This window comes from Chelonia mydas, chromosome 1, assembly GCF_015237465.2.
Source record: "Chelonia mydas isolate rCheMyd1 chromosome 1, rCheMyd1.pri.v2, whole genome shotgun sequence".
NCBI classification, from domain to species: Eukaryota; Metazoa; Chordata; order Testudines; family Cheloniidae; genus Chelonia; species Chelonia mydas.
Window position 1 is genome coordinate 162,666,144 of NC_057849.1, and position 17,573 is coordinate 162,683,716.

At 40.9% G+C, this 17,573-nt stretch overlaps 1 protein-coding gene across 2 annotated transcripts in view; it reads left to right on the forward strand.

Moving 5' to 3' along the window:
• URB1 (URB1 ribosome biogenesis homolog) overlaps positions 1-17,573 on the forward strand; it is a 70,628-nt gene that overhangs the window by 23,724 nt on the left and 29,331 nt on the right. For both annotated transcript variants that reach the window (XR_005226260.2, XM_037905183.2), the window contains exons 14-22: positions 1,497-1,609; positions 2,859-2,978; positions 5,712-5,828; positions 6,326-6,464; positions 7,723-7,893; positions 9,811-10,007; positions 11,428-11,652; positions 12,210-12,389; positions 14,559-15,414. Coding sequence is in view for 1 of the 2 variants with exons in the window: in XM_037905183.2 (XP_037761111.1) it covers positions 1,497-1,609; positions 2,859-2,978; positions 5,712-5,828; positions 6,326-6,464; positions 7,723-7,893; positions 9,811-10,007; positions 11,428-11,652; positions 12,210-12,389; positions 14,559-15,414 (2,118 nt within the window). In the remaining variant the exon portion in view is untranslated. The remainder of the gene's footprint in view (positions 1-1,496; positions 1,610-2,858; positions 2,979-5,711; positions 5,829-6,325; positions 6,465-7,722; positions 7,894-9,810; positions 10,008-11,427; positions 11,653-12,209; positions 12,390-14,558; positions 15,415-17,573) is intronic.

Below are 17,573 nucleotides of genomic sequence, written 5' to 3' on the forward strand. Positions count from 1 at the left end.
AAGTCCAAGGAAAGAGGGATGGAATTCTACATGGTGTTGCTTCTGAGGGAAGATCATAATAGGAGAGTTATTAACAGTAATATGAGATGGTTTGAGTTTGTCTCCTATGTAACAGTTGCCCAAGGCGTGTTTCTTTGTGCAGCAAAACTGAATAGAGAAGTATGTAAATTTTCTGTACCCCATAGAGCTAGAATAATTATCTTTACTATGTACAGTCCCTTGTTAGGTATATAAGAGTAAGAGTTACATAAATTAAAAGTTTGTCAAGAAAAGAAGAGCCAAAAGTCTTTAAAATAAACACACTAATGCATGGGCTTGCCATTCCCCTCTTCCCCCAATCAGAGCGCACTGCAATGGTCAGTGTATTCTGTGGCTGCCTCACAAAATCACGTGCCCTGTGTGTTCCAGTATTTTTTGCATCATAATGGATTGATTTTTCCAAAAAACTAAAGGAGGGACATGTATCTTGATAAGGCAATGACCCCTTGGTATTGTGTTTAGTTATAATGTGACAGAAGGAATAAAATTTTAGCACCTCACATTTCGTGGCAGCAATGTACATTTAAAAATTAGTCACAAAACTCCCATCTTCCTGCACAGAATTGAGCAGTCTGCCCGTGAGACTGAAGACAGGCAGTCTATTTTTGACTTGTAACAATCTGTATGTTTAACAGCTGATCCCACTTTATTGTTTGGTTTTGCCACTGGTGGAACTTTGGAGTTTTGTTAGTTCTGCTATCTTTTTTAAATGTGCTGTCCCATATACAAATTACACAATACAAGAAAAGAGAACACTGAGCTCACCCCATACCAGACTGGAGTTAAAATATGAGGCAGCTACCACAGTGCGGAATGTATCGCCAGTACGTCTGTGCTCAGTGAGCCAATGGTAGCATCACTAGTTTTGTGAATTATATGGGTAGAATTTGATCTCTGGTTAATTTAGGAAAATTAAGTATCCTATCTCAGTCTGTTTTTTGCTTTAGGTGAAAAATACAACTTGTTGCAAACAAATGATAAAAAGCTACTTTTGGTGAGATGTAAGCCCAGAGTTCACTTGTGGTTACTAAATATGCCACAGCACATTTTGTAACAGTACGGGTATAATTCCTCGGTCAAATTCCATATCAGAGTCTTCGCTAAATTTCCCACTGCAGTCTGAACTGCACCTGGGTTTTCTTTTTCACTTGCTGTGGAAAACTACTGTTTGCAGTTACTACGTGATAATCCGACGGGCTGTGTTTTCAGGGGTGGGCCTAATGATCCCTATAGTGTGAACTAGGTGAGGTCGTTTGGATTGTGTTACTCAGGAGGTCAGACTAGATATTAATCATGGTCCCTTCTGGCCTTAAATCTATGAATTTCTTGCTTGCTCATTTCATAAGAGTGCTTTGAGGCTTAAATAATGGATGTTTGTGAAGCTCTCTGAGGTCCTCGCATGACAGTTCCTCTAGAAATGCGAAATAATATTATTACTAACTGTTTTCCAACCCCAGGTATTGTCACTGAAAAAGGACTCCGAGAGGCGATCCCTCCTGTTCTACAGCACCATATACTGAAGGTGGCCCTGGAACTGCCGGCAAATAAATTTGCCTGGTTCAGAGTACAGGTAGGAGAATTGCAGATGTTTATCTGTTTCTTTTGCCAGTTGCCCTCATGTCTTTGTCTCTGATGCTGCATGTCTTTAGTGCCAGTCCTATCATTTCAGCATCTGTTTCTATTAGGCAAGAGCCCCTCGTTATTGCAAATAGGAATCATTGGCTCAACATCAGATATGCAGAGTCTCAGTCTAGGGCCTTTTGTCCATGGGAATAGAAATTCCCTCCTCTCCTATGAAGGGTTAAAATGGGCATCCTAAAATCTGCTGCTCCCAGAGGCAAGAGTGAGAATCTTTGTGGCTGCAAATCAAGGAGATGAGCAGGATGCTAGGGTGCTGCTTCTAAACACCTGCTGAAGAAGAACCTTACCCTAGGTGGCTCCTTGCTTATGCAAGTAGAGGCTTTCACAAACTCCCCTCTCTTCTCATTTACTCCAGGCACATATAGGAAGAGAGCCTCCTACAGCTGGCTGGAGAAAGGATTTGAACCTGCCTTGTGAGAGTTGGCAGTGGGGGAAAGAAGTAACTCAATGCTGCCCTGGTTGGAACCCCCCATGATAACAGAGTCTCCATCATATTCAGCCATATTCCCATAGAGAATAGGGAAGAGACTTAAGAGGGAGCAGGAAAGATCTTTGAAACTGGCAAAAAAAACCCGCAAAAACCCTTTACTTCTTGCCAGTTTCAACAGCAGTGTAATTTTTCTGTTTTGCACACTACTAGTGTTAGGCAAGTGCTTAAAGGAAAAGTTAGAAGGCCGCATTCAACAGTGATGCACAGGGTTTTTGTATTTTTCACATTGGGTTGGTCAGAAAAATAGAATAAGCAGTAAAGTAGTGCACATTTGTAATAATTTGGCACCTGTCAGAACAGAAGCAACTTACACTGATTTCCCTTTCTTCAGGAGCTAAATTCAGCCCTGGGATAAAAGGATTTATTTCCCCTTGAGTCAGTATTAGTGTGATGTCAGGATTATTGGTGATGAGTGAAAGTTAAAGGGTGTGGTGAAGAGACTGCTCTATTTAGACCCTTTTGTTAGTTGTTTTTCCTATTAGACACACTCTTTCCACTGCTCAAAAGCTATTACACTCCTCTTGCACACCCACTAGTTGCAGAATTTGTTCAAATCACGCTACTTCCACTTGGCCAGCCCAAAAAAGCTATGGCCTGCAAAGGAGTTTTTGCTATTCTGCTGCCTCAGTGTAACTTATTCCTGTCCGTGTTACCACACAAGGGAGTTTTAAACCCATTACTCTTTTAGGATGTCTCGGAAGCAGAAAAGGTTCGTGGTGAAAGATCAGTATTTTATTTACTGATGAAAATGTTTGTAACAAGTAACCATTCACAACTGAAAACATCAACAAAACAACTGATCATCAAGGTAAGTGTTTTTTGTTGGCCTCAAATAATTAAACACATTTATATAGCTTGTGCCAACAGCAGGGTTTTGATGTTGATCACGCTAAGGTTGTTTTTCTAGCACTTTGGTTTTAAAGTGTCTCTAATTTAATTTGACTGTAATTATTCACTCCTTCCTGTGTGGAGCATGGCGCACAGCCAGCCTGTTCTGCTCACATGAAATAGTCCCGTTGGCCACAGTCTTTTCTGGGTAGCAGTAAATATTATTTACCCTTTAAAAAACAAATTTTGGCACCTAAATAGAAGATGCCTGATTTTCAGAAGTGCTGAGGGCCCACAAATCCCATTGAAGTCAATGGCAGCTGCAGGAGCATGGTGTCTCTGAAAATCAGGTCAGTTCTAGTTAGATGCCTCAATATGGATTTAGGAGCCTAAATTAAAAAAATCTGTCCTAGGCATTCCTAGGCCCTGACTCTGCAATCAGGTCCATGCAGGTCGATCATTGTGACTGTGCATAGCCCCAGCAACTCTCGGGACTTCTGCACAGGTCCAGGAACTTGCCCCAAACCAAAATGATATGGCATGTGATTACTGTTATCAGGTTTAATCACAGGTTGCATTCTGAAAGCTAGAAACAGCTGCTTTTATCAGAGAAATTACATAAGGAGTTCCGTTGTATAGTTCATGGCAGCCACTGAGATGCACATGAGTCTCTTACCCACTAGTGTGCTCCTCCTGCCCATGGCGCTAGCATTGGCTGCCACTGTCCGCAAAGCAAGGTGCCAGATCACAGATGAATTTTTAAGGACTTAAGCTACAATCCAAAGCCCATTGGAGCTAGTGAGGGTCTTCACACTGAGTTCAGCGGCTTCTGGATTTTAATGCTTGCATGGTAACACCACGTCTGGGGCAGTGGGATTCAGTACAAAGGTTTAAAGTCAGTGAACCTGCTCCCAGCGAGGACAGTGACAGAACTCCCACAGATGTTATAGGGTTCAGGATCAGAGCCAGAAATTTGGGACCCAGTAGAATTTCTGTTACAGTTACTCTTGACAGCTGCATAGGAAAAGCCTGGTTCTAAAACATGCAGTCCTTAATGGTGGTGGGTAAGCTACTCTTGTGTGAGCCTCTGGTGCTTAAACATATTTACATTTAAAAGCAATAGCGTGGGTTTTTTTGGTAGTATATTTGGTTGATCAGCAGAGATTTGGGCTGCCTGATTCACTTTCTCCTTTCAGTTCGTTCTATTTTCTTTGAAAGGGAGACATAAGCGGCGAGGTCAGGACAGTTGTATCAGTTCCAATGGGCTTTTAAAAATTTTTAACTTAAAAAAAAAAAGATTTTAATGAGTCTTTTTTGCTTTATTTTTTAACATAATGGAATATAAATTGCAGGAATGTTTTCAAATTTTGCATTCTGTTCCTGCCTCTTTTCATGAGGGCTGAAAGCACTGTTCTTTTTTGAGAATCTGCCAGAAGTAGTTAATTATTTAAGAGTGAATCATTTTTTTTGGATGAATTGTCGTGTCAGATTCGTGTAATCAGAGATGCTATTTTTGTATCTGCTGGTATAGCACACAGAGTGAAAGCTGAACAAACTGAGCCCTGAAAGAGAACTGTTTTCAGTATATCTTTTGCAAAAGACAAAGCTCATAAAACTGTATAGAAGCTTGTTATTTGATTTTTGGTACAATAGTGTCCTCTCTCTTTCAGTAACCTCAGTTAGTTTAATTATTACATGATTACCTGTGCTACTATTTTAAACACAAAAGGTCTGATTTTGATTTCACTTAACTCTGGTTTAACTTTTTTGACTTCAGTGGAGTTAGAACTTGCCTACGCAGTTTTTGTACTGCTTTCACTATATTGGCTGGCAACTGATCACCAGCGTGGATGCAGTTGTAAAAAGGACCTCGTCCCTATAGCTTGTTACCCACCATTTCTGGGAATAACCTATACAGCACCTTTTCAGTGGTAAAACTATGTCCCCATTAGGGGTTTACTGATTTAATCATTTTGTTAAAAAAAACACCCATAACTGAAATAGTTTAATCAGTACAAAAACTGTGTTTAGATCAGGCCTGAGTTGCTTTTGATTTATACTGGTGTGAGATTGCAGTCAGGCTGTAGTTTAGCCAGATCCTTGCTTCCCCAATGTTACAAACACTTTAGTCCTGCAGACAGTTGCCCTTATGAATAACTTTACATGTACGAGTAGCTTCATGTTGTTCAACTGGATTACTCGTGTGAATGATATTAATTGTGTGTGTAGCTGTTTGCAGAATCAGGGCTTAAAATGCATGGATCCAAGACAGTAAGTGCAAGACTAAGAACAAATTGGAGTTGTATCTGAGTGCTGTATAAAGCTGGGCAAAAAAAAAAAAGTATGTGTTGGGAAAAGTTTTGGAGGAGAAGACAGCTGCTTTCAGCAAAGGGGGCAGCATGAATATAGACATGGGGCCTGATTCTCATTTACATCAAGGCCACTTTACACAGCTTTGGCAATGTAAAGTGGCAGTAAATAATATTTACATCCACTTCGGGGCCCTTTTGTGGAACTAGGGTGGTCTGAAGCAACACTGGTATATGTAAGAATCAGGCCCCTTCTGTCAGAAGTTAGAGAGGGGGACAGTGTTGGTGTTCAGCAATCTGCTGCTACTCTGTCTTTAGTAAAAGAAATAAAAATGAAAGCTGCTGTACAAAAAGCTATAAATAGACACTATTTCTTTTCTCTTTCATGCTGCTTTTCTGGCTAGGTTTTGCATGACAGTGGAGTATTTGAGCACACGTGGAAGGAACTTGTACTGTGGCTGGAACACTTGGATAATACAATAGAAGACAAAAAGGAAGCCGTGATTCAGTTTTTGGAGAGGGTAATTGTTCAAATTACTTAGATAAACAATGTCAAGAATAACATTAATGGAACGCTAATTACTTTGCTGTTATTGAGGAAAATCCTTTCAAACGCTTGTGAATGAATTCTGAGAAAGACTGTGACTAAATCCTTTACACAGAACTCATATCTGTTGTCCTTGGTGAAGGGGTGGATGAAAAGGGTTGGGGGGAATTGACTTCCTGTAGGATGTATTGTTACCAGAGCAGTGCTAGCATGAGGAGAAAAGAGGCTAAGGTTATTAGGCATCCTGCCCGCTAGGCTCCTTTGAAACTCCCAGATAAAATTAACTAATTCCAATAAAATCTAATCTTTAAAAGAAAACATTTCTTTTCCTGCTCACCTTTTCCAGATGTTAAATTCTCAAGCCCTTCCATTTGTTTCACTTAATATCCCTATAACTAGCATTTTCTGTATAGAATTGCAATGAACATGCTTGTTCATGGGTCTATGACTGACTTTTATCTTGGTTCACAGATTTTAATGAAGTTGGTGACAAACCCCTATCCATACACAGATAAAGCCGCTGACCTTGTCCAGGAAGCCAGTATGCTCCAAGTCAACTTATTTAAGCAAGACGTGGACAGTGTTAGCATACCCATCTCTCACATTGATGGTATGTGATGATCCCAAAGTGATGTCTACTCCCTCTAATCTTGCAGTCCTTAATCAGGCAAACCTGCTACTGATGCCCGTGGAAATCTTGCCTGAGTAAGGAACTACAGGATTAGGCCTTTTAATTGTATTAAGCTCTGTAAGTAAAAATTAAATGGCCGGGATGTCTCCTCACACCAGAAGGTAATCTGTGACACAGCTTTGCAGTTTTAAAAATGCAAGTAAAATCTTACTTTTGATCTGCTTTCAGTTCAGTGTCCCACAGTACCAGTTTTTAATCAAAGTCAAATCCATTGCATTCATGCTTCCTTTTAAACCACAGGGCCAGCTCCCCCTGCATATATGAGCAAGGGGCAAGGATCGTACCAGAGCCCCTCCCACTTCTTGTGTTCACACACAGTAGGCAGCTGGAATCTTGCTGCTTGCGCTCTTTAGGCCAAATCCTGGTCCCATTGACTGCAGCATCAAAATTCTTATTGACTTATTTCATAGCATGTCAGGGTTGGAAGGGACCTCAGGAGGTCATCTGGTCCAACCCCCTGCTCAAAGCAGGACCAATCCCCAATTTTTGCCCCCTGATCCCTAAATGGCCCCCTCAAGGATTGAACTCACAACCCTGGGTTTAGCAGGCCAATGCTCAAACCACTGAGCTATCCCTCCCCCTTCAGGGACTAGGATTTGGCTAGCTGAGAATACAGACATGGGAATGTTAGTTCCACTTTGGGAATTCAGGGCTCAGGAGAATGAACATGGCTCACACACATCCCTTTTTTTTTTTTTTTTTGAAAGAGTATAGCAGCTGCCTCCCCTGTATGCGCTCCCGTCTCCTCCAGAGGTGCTCTGACTGCAGATGTTTTGGTGCGATGCCTTCATCCACTTCTGCTTGTGCTATTTCCCCTTTCTCCATGCTTCTCTTAATGGGGCATCAGCTTTGAAAGCCACCCACAATGTAAACATGCTATGAGTGCCATCAATTTTACCATCATTAGGAGCCAGATATACCTGTCGTTCACCCTTTGTCTGATTTGTACCATTAATGTATATTCAAAGAGCCATCTTCTTATCCCTAGGTTGTTGGACCCCCAAACTGTATTAAATTGTTCCCTTTCACTTGCATGCAGCACTAACATTGGATGCTCCCTTTATTTTCTCCTGAATTACCCATGCCTTTAAATGTCCTTTTATTTCCTGTGCACTTGTATCCTAAAAGTAGTGTCTGCTTGAACTCAGAACCCTAACATTTTTTCATTGGTAACTAGATGTCCTGGATATGGTTGATGTCCTTGTGGAGGGCAGCGAAGGCCTAGATGAAGAAATTGGATTCAGTTTAAACGAAGACATGATTCTACACACTTTTCCATTCAGTGCTGTTGTCCCTGCTGCATTAGAAGCCAGGAATAAGTTGTTGCTTCACACTGAAAATGAAATGGGTACTTACTGTGTTTATATATGTCCCTGAGAGTGGCTAAAAAGATTCACACTGTATGTGGAAGGGGGGGAATAGTTTATCATTTTCATGCAGTGGTTACTCTAGTTATTGTGTATGAAAATCAATGAGCCATATTGTACTCTCTGCTTCTACAAGTGGAGAAAAAACAGATCCAAGGAATCCTAGCTCCAAGAAGCATTAAAGGGTGCAAGGTGCCTCTACCCTCTTCTGAACCCAAGGAAGATGCACAGGGTTCAGAACCTGAGCCAAGAGGGCAATATGAAGGTGATGACTGCTCTTCACAACATTAGTCCCACCACCACCGACTCTGTGGTACTCTTGTGGGAAAGCTACATTGGTCATATCAGAATTAAAGAGCCCACCTATCCTCTGATGCTGTGGAACCCACATCAGTGGCTGGGGAGAGAGCCAGAGAAGGGAGCCCCTGTAAGCACAACTCTGCTGACAAGGGGCTGGGAACCAGGGCAGAGGCAAAGTGTCTCAGCATAGACAGCCCTGTCTTGAGAGGCCCCCAAGATTCTTGCAGCATAAACCTTTACTTCCTGTTTCTTTTGTGAGAGAGGAGTGCATGCCTTCCTCCCTTGCTCCTGAGGTAAAAACATATAAAAAAGTCACCCAAAGGAACTGGAGTTCCTGTCCTTTTTGTGCAGTGTAGCCATGTAGGAAGCAATATTGCTCACGTTAATTTGTGGCCTTATGGAAAATGTAGACAACCAAACCTCGCCTCCCCCCCCCACCCATTTCCCTCCTCCATCCCCCACCCTCACCCCCCAAAAAAGCTCATTTGGGGGAAGAATGATGCAAGTTCATATTCTAAAAGTACTCTGTTGATGCTTAGTGACGACTATGTTACAATAGCCGTGACTGGGAAAAGGAAGTGCTTAAGTGAAATAGAGCTGAATGGTTTTAAAGGATTGTGTTTGGTTTAACAAATAGTGGGAAACTCTCCCATTGAAACCAGTTAGTTGGGACTAGAGAATTGGACCCATGGGGGAGGGAATTAACTTTTTTTTTTTTTTTTAAAGAAAACTTCCATTTTAATCCTTGACTGACAACATTATTTTTTGGGGTTCATTGGGAGCATAAATGACAAAATGGGCTAAACTCTGCTCAGACCTGAATTTATTAAGGTTGCACTGGGTGTAACTTTAGGACAGAACTTGGCAATATGTGGTTAAATGGTAGACTTAAGGTAGAAGTGCTTTTGTTTGTATACAACTTCAAAGAGTTAGAAATTTTAGGTATAAATTCTTACTGACCCTGCTCTATACGTGAGGTAGCCACGATGGGTAGTTATTGGTATAATTGTTGTGCACAGATCAGGATTCTCTCCCCATGCCCCATCCGCAAAGCTGGCATTCTCCAGGTCCTGCACATGGTGAACTGGTGAGTAGCCCGAAGGATGGGGTGTTCAGAGTGATTTACGGGCCAAGATCTGCGTATTTGTGCACAGCTTCCCCTCTGAACTGCACTCCTGTATGTAGATTATGCCTGCTTCTATGTGCAGCTGTGCTGGAGCCTATGATCAGCCAGAACACAGGTATAATATAACACTGCGAAAAGCACTTAGTTTTGTGCCAGGTTGGGGGTTGAACCCAGTAGCAAGCCTGAGTGTAATCTGGCACCATTTACCTTACTAAGAACTACAGTATGTAGGATTTTCACTAGCACCTCAAGAAATTAGGAGCATAAATCCATTTGACATTCAGTGGGATTTGTACTCCTTAGGCATGCATTTGTGAAAATCCCACGCTGTCGTCTCAAAGTGATTGCTATCTAAATACAGCTCAGTTTAGGTGGGTGAGAATGGTGTTGTGGCTAGAGTTACTGTGTATACTTACCCAGATTGTTACCAGTGAGAGAACCTCTGTCTCAAACCTGTTGTTTGCTTTTGTAGGAGGAAGTATAGTGGAGTATCTTGTTGCTGTTTTTACTGATCTCCTGCACACACAGAGAGATCCCCTGGCCCTCTGTCTGATGTTTCAGCTCTTCGATAAAGAACTCCAGTCGCTGAATGCATCTCAGTATCCTCAGCTCTACCAGTTTAACCAATACTATAGCCTCTGGATACCACAGCAAGCTAAGGAAATCTTGGTAAGGGATACATAAAATCATTTGATTGCTAGCTTTAGGGTTGCTAAAAGACCAGTAGATTGTAGAAGGCTTTCATTTCCACTCTGCAGTACATCTAGGCTTTTATCTTCCAAACCCAAGTTTAGGCATCCTCTTTTTCTAATGTGTTGCAGAACCTTGCTGGATTGAAGGGTATTGGAGACTTTTAAATGAGGTGCAAATACGTTTTAGCTGGTGCAGGGTCGAACTGTTAGTTGAATCCTTAATTACTTTTACATTAGCAGCAACTTCTTATCAAATTGCAACAATAATTTATATGCAGAATCATGTTTAGCAAGTGGCAGGAAAGTTACTTACATGCACCAGTGGCCTGAGTGTCAAAAAAAAGTAGGGAAATTGCTGTAATACCTTGACAATAGCCATCTTATTATCTGTCTATGGCACTTGTGGCCCTCACTGCAGTCGTATCTGAACATGTCACAATCTTTAATGTATTTATCCTCACAAGACCCCTGGAAGGAAGGGAACTGTCCGTTTTACAGATGGGGAGCTGAGGCACAGAGAAACTAAGGGAGTTGCCAGAGGTCACACAGGAAGTCTTTGGTGGAGCAAGGATGTAAAGTCGGTCTCCAGAGTCCAAGGCTAGTGCCCTAACCATTGGGCAATCTTTCTTCCCCAGTGAGAGCATCACCGCAGCTCCTATCATGGCATGAGCAGATCAGCCAAGACCCTGTGAAGGGAGTGCCTGCAATTCCAGGCAGCCCTGTGGTGCCCGCCAGGAGTGCTAGGCTGCTGCAAGTTCAGATCCTGCTAAAAACAGATTTTTGCATTTTGCTTTTTAAATGGATTTGTTATTTATTTGTTCTGTGTTAGTTAGAACTATTGCAGGTGTCATACTGGTGTGAATAAGTAATGTTTATAACTCTAATATGTAATTAAGTTTCATTATTTCAGATTCCTTTCGGAGCAGGCAGTAGTAGGTGTGAGTGTCCCTTCCCCAAATGGGGAAGCAGGTGGATGAGGAGCATCCCTGCAAGGGCAAGGAGGAGAATGGTTGTGGGTGCTTCCCATCTCCTCCAAACAGGAGCGGCTGGTGTGACAGTGATTGAGATGTAGGGCTAGATAGGAGCGGGGGTTAGGAGTACGCAGGCCATCCACGATAGAAGCTGCAGCGTTGCTCCCTCAGCCAGCCAGAGAGCATATGAGGGACACTTTGATAGAAGCCTTCAGCTAGCATTGATCTGTATGCTCTGATAACAGTACAGCAGTATTGCACTGTGGTTGCAGGGTTGGGCCCTGAGAGCATGGTTCTCTGCTTGGTTATGTGCCTTATTGCAATGGGAATCGCCCCAGCCTAGATGCAGAGCACAGTTTGGCTCTAAGAGTTTGACATACACATTCTGACTTTTTTTCCTGTCCGTATTACTTCTATTTTCAACAGTTGAAACAAACTGAATGCATAAGCAGGGAGCCCATCCTACCACCAGATTCTTCGTTCTCCTCCTTGCTGAAGAATGCCTTTGAGAGAGGTGGCACTGTCCTGCTGGAAGATGGTGTCCAGGCAAAGCTGAGAGTGGCAGCTTCCCAGCTCCAACTTCAGCAGCTTTTGCTAGCAGTCAAGCACGTGTTGCTATACCTAAAAACCACGGTGGAGAACTTCGGCAGTGTAAGGAATACGTTGGGTTCTAAGTATGGCATGCTGAAGTGGTGCAAATGTACTTTGGTTGAGTAGCCTCTCCATGTGCACAAGCCCCACTGAAGTTAGGGAGCAACTCAGGAATCTGGCCCAGTTTGTAAACCATTGTATCCCTTGTTGTTGAGACTGGCTGCCTTTACAATAGGATTCTTTACAAATGTGTGTGTTGTATATACTGCAGATGAATTGCAGCTTTCTTTCCGTCTCTTGTTGTCTTTATATCAAGACTAGATGCCTATTTGGAGGATATGCTTTAGTTGTGATTAAATTCTTTGACCTGTATTATGTTGGAAGCACACTAGATGATCTGATGATTCCTTCTTCCCTTAAAATACATGAATATTGTGTTAGCCCCCCGGAGGCTTTGATCAGGATCCGGCCCCTATTGTGGGAGCCATTGTATATGGTCCCTGCCCCAAAGAGTTTACAATTTAAGAAGATATTAATTTAAACCTGTTGTTCGTGCACAGTTTTCTTCTAGCCTCCTACACTTTTCTCCTCATCCTCCAGTGTGTTTACTTTCACAGCTCAGTAAAAGTTCTGGTCCTCGCCTTCTCGGTCTCTACATGGACCTGCTGAGCAGCTTGCTGTGCCGATGTGATCAGATGAAGTTGTGCAACCAGCAGACACAAGAAGGGGCCCAAACTGAATCGGATCTCTTTATGGATTTAGAGTCTGTGGCCACAGTGGAGTCTGCAAATGACAAGGTATAAATAGGCTTGGCAGAATTCAATTTTTATTTATTTTTTGTATAATTTTGAGAGATAATATCAATATTTATTTTTAAGCAATTTTTTTTCAATGTTTATTGATTTAAATTTTCACAAATGTGCAAAATTATGGAGGGGGAGGGTCATACAAGAATTATTTAGTGACAGTAGACATTGAGATTAAAAAAATTAAAGCTTTATAACCCTTAAAATACAAATTGTCAACATCACATGCCAAAGTACACAAAGTAAATATTGTCAAACCTCAAGCAGCTCCGTTTTTACTTTGCCTATCTGTAAATTTCAGTTATTATCAATGGAAATATATTTTTTGTCGGTTTCTGTGTGTATGGTGAAATCAACTTTTAGCAGCAATTACCGATAAAAATCTGATCCTTCCAAGCGTAGGTATAAATCCCTTGGTACACTCATAATGAATGCTGCCATATTAGTCAGCACAATTAAATTGGACTCTAGTAAGTCTTTCATCTGTTTTGGAGAACTGTTTACTGAGGCAAAACAGACAAATGGCTCTCGGGTGCAAACTATATTAACTAATGGTCATTGGTAGCTGAAACTTTTAGCATAGAGCTGACCTGTATTCTTAGTGAGACTCACAGTGTGATAGAAGCTGAAGAAAGAAAGGGGGCTTCAGTGAATGCTACAGTCTAATGTGGAATGTGAGGGTTTGACTCTTTCTGGTATTTATTCGTGTTAGGTTGTTTAATTAAGATTAAAGGTGATGCCTGTCTGATAGGGAAACATGCAATCACTTGCTGAAGGGCTGTGCAAGATCTGCACACTAAGTGGAAGCACTACTGTAGCTTTCTGCAGGGTGACGGGCGGGATGCAGGTGGGTTGTCGCCACATGAATAGTGGGCTTCATACACAGTGTTCCACAGAAGGGTCTTTGCGTCAGGCACAGATAGATTAATGCAGAGGTGTGCCATTGAAGGAGGTCTGGGAGAGGGACCAATGGATCTATGAGAACATGCATCCAGAGTCCGTAAACCAGTGGCTCTCAACCGGGGGTATGCAGAGGTCTTTCAGGTGGTACATCAACTCCTCTAGATATTTGCCTAGTTTTACAACAGGCTACATAAAAAGCAAAGTCAGTAGACACTAAAATTTTATTCAGACAATGACTGATTTAGATACATTTTAGTGTATAGTATGTAGAGTAAGTATAATATTTATATTCTAATTGATTTATTTGATAATTATATGGTAAAAATGAGTATGTCAGCAATTTTTCAGTAATAGTGTTCTGTGATGCTTTTGTATTTTTATGTCTGATTTTGTAAACAAATAGTTTTTTAGTGAGGTAAAACTTAGGGTAAGCGAGACTGATGAGACTCCTGAAAGGGGTACAGTAGTCTGGAAAGGTTGAGAGCCACTGCTCTAAACTATCATACAGGTGGGTGGCTGGGCAGCAGCCTCTACTATTCTAACCCACAGGCTAGAATAGTGGCTGTGTAAGGGGCTGCACTGCAGATCTACAGCTCACTTGCATATTGAGTGAGTGAATGCTTTTCTTTTGGACCCTGGCACAAAGTTTCGTTGCCCACATTTTGTGGAGGGAGGGGTGAATTTTCCCCATAGTGTTAGTTTTATCTGATTCCTGGATTTGAGAAGATTAGTATGTCGTGTATTTAGTTGATGAATACCTCCCCTGGGAACATAGTTAAACTTATGGAAATGTACAAAGTTATGTTCTGTGATAGGTAAAGTGGTGTCTTTTCCCTCACATGAGAAACTCTTGACTTAGGACTAAGACATTCTGATGTCTGTGTAAAATTTTGCCACAGACTTTGAAAGATTCAATCATGCTTGTCTGAGTGAACAAATGGAGAAGGCATTTGGCTTTATCCCAGAAGCAGCAGAATAGAAATTGAGATGAAAAACTTTTTGAGATATTGTTTAATGTTTAGAATCTTTTTTTTTTTAACCACAGAACAAAGGCTTTTTTTTTTACCATACCATAAACATTGAGATAAACATAATTGTATGTACCTGTATTTCATTAATTCTTTTGACCAGTAATAGGCAATTAATGTCCAAAACTACAGGTTATTAGGTTTCAGTAAACATGCATTATAAGTAGAAGCAGATAAATTATTTTAAATTATGTTTTTTGTGATCTCTTCATAACTGTGTACGTTGTAGATGCTAGAAGATATGCTCATGTTGATCTTCAAACATCCTATATTGGAGACCTGGTTCTTGGCTTTAGAGCAGCATTCTCTTCCCCAACACAACTTAAACCCTGTCATGGTGAAGCTTCTGTCAGCTCATGTAAATAATGGCATCCTTCAGTTACTGAAGGTGAGTGCTCCAATGTTGCAAAATATGAAGCACATAGACATGCTATCTAAGTATTTTGAAGCCATCACTAAAAGCGTCTTGGAAGAGTTAGGGGCCGGAAGAAAAGAAAAGAACAAGGTATCTCCCAAAAAGTCCCAGCAGCTGGAGGCTCTGCAGCAGTTACATGTTTATATGTATGCGGCTCAGTTAAAAGAAGTCACGCTAACCATGCTCCAGCTTCCTGAGACAAGCCTGACCATTCAAAAATCTGAAAATTCCCCTAAAAAAGAGAAACATTTAAGCTTCTATGGGAAGACACTGCTGCAGCTCCTCACAGAAAGCTACCAAAGACAGACCATTCAGGGAGAGCTGCTGTTATCAACAGAGCACATTAAAGGGATGGGGACACTGCTGTCAACGTCAAACAGTGAGGATCTGGAAAAAGTCTTCCTGCAGGCTCTCTCTCGAGAGCCCCTCTTTGCCCATGCGGTTGGTGTAGATGTACACGTTTACTGCCTTAATCACATGACTGAAACTTCCCTTGCCATTGTGGCTTTGCTGATCCGGCATTGTAGGACTCATCTGCTGCAGTTTGAGCTGTGGTGTCTGAATTGTGCAACTGGAAAGTACCTAAGGAAAAATATGGACATCTTTCTTCCACTCATCAACGTGTATTTGCAGAGTAGAGAGCAGTATGACTTTACACGGCCATCAAAAGGTAAAACCAACAACTGATCAATATTAATGATGTAAATATTATCTGGGGATTTTTAACTATTCTCATCAGAGTGTTCAGATAAAATGACGTGTCTGTGATTGGGTGCATTGGGAAGAGCATTTTCAGGGAATGAAACTTTCACTGGCCTAAGGTCTGGGTTAGTTCCATGTGGCTCTTTAGAGCACCGCTGTGGCTCTCACTGAATCCAAAGATTTGATTGGCGCACTTCTTGTTCTGCTTGATCTCATGAAGAGCAAGTAAAGTACGGATAAACAGGAGCAGGCCTCTCGCTGGCTGGATACAAGAGGCAGCATAGACATGGTATTCTAATCAGATGACCCAGAGCTCGCTCCCTGTTTCTTCAAGATGGCAGGTGGGAGACAGAGAGGAGAAACCTTTCATTGCTCCTATCTCGCAGGAATGGGTGGACAAGAAAGAAGCACTCTCTGTCTGATCAGAGAGTGAGATGGGGAGGAAATACTGTGCTGAATGGAGTAGTAGAATGCTAGAAAGTAATCTTGGTGTAGTGTCATATGCTGGGTGGATAAAAATCAATGACTTTTAAAAAGAAATTTTAAAAAATTACTTATTTTCTTTTAAATTTAAATTAAATGCATTTTTGTTTTTAAAAATAAACCTCCTTAAAATGGAATTTGAAATGGACAGTCTATGTTAAGGTCTAAACTTACTATATCATCTATTAAAAATAATTTAAATTAAATTAAAAAAAAATAAGCAATGCATGTTTGCTGTCAAAGTTTTAAAGAAAATCAAACCACTGAACTGGTAGAAGCCATTGGCTGAGCACTTGGAACCAGCAGTGTTGAAGAGCTAAACCAGCTTTTGACAGCAGTAGCCTGCGCTGCAGGTGCAGAGAGAATATTTCCTTCATTTCGTTCATCTAGTTCAGTTCAATGACTAGTTCATTCAAAGTTAGAAAACAGATTGGGAGTTGAAAAATATGGAAAGCTTGTTCTCCTCTTCCAATTTATGAATAAAAACTAGGTGTGAGAGGATGAGGTCTATTAGTTCTAAAATCTTGAATAATATGGCGACCAGAAGCAGTCTCTTCAATTCCCAAACTACAGATAATAGTTTAATATTAAAACTATTCCTTTGTTTAATAAACCAGTTAGTTTTAAATGAAAAACTTGTTTTGATAAACTTTACTTTTTCTCAGTATATCCAGCACAGTTAGGGTCATTTTATTTAACTGATAAAATAAAAATGAAAACTCTGTTTTTGGCATTTATAGAATTCCAGTTTTGTTTCTTAAACAGAGCTTGACAAAAATCGCAAGTAAAAAATTAATCGTCTAGTACATATGAAATGCAACATTCATCAGGTTCTACTATAATAAATTATAAAAATTAATAATATAAATAAATGTATGTTAAGCTATATAGTTGCTTAAATACATGTGTTTTGCCCTGGTTAGCAAAAAGTAATACCAAATTTATTGTAAAAACTAATTTAAGTTGCAAATCAGCATGTATTAATGGTTACTAACTAATGAGAACCAACTTTTCTTTGGGAAAATAACTAAAAAGTACAAATGCAAAACACACTTAAAATGATTTAAATCAAGGTTTCCTGCTTGCTGATTTAAATAATGATTAAAATCAGTGACTTAAATCACTTTGAATAAATCAGTCCACCCTAGCCATGAGGTTTCATTGTCATTTTTGCATTGTGGTGTTGCTTCAGTATGTGAGAAATGTGTTTCATGACAAGGCAGTGCAATGACATTGATCACTCTGGTCATTTTGTGGCTTTCTGCTATTCTTTTTGATGGCAAAGTGGCCCTGCTCCTCTTTGTGTTCCCATCGCCTGGCAGAGTTAACCTCATAACTCTCCATCATATAGTAGCAGTAATTTCCCAAAGGCAACCTAATAAGTTAATTGAAAGCATAGTACAAAAATTAATAGGTATGCTGATGAGTACCATCAATCAGCAGGAATCCCAGCAACAGTTGAGTCATTTACCTACATCCCGAATGCCGTAACATGACCCATAACACTGAATATGCTCTGGCTTTGGGGTTCTCACACTTCATTGCACTGCGACCCCCTTCTGACACAAAAATTACTACAGGACCCCAGGAGGGGGGACTGAAGCCTGAGCCCCACTACCTGGGTAGGGGTGGCCAAAGCCCAAG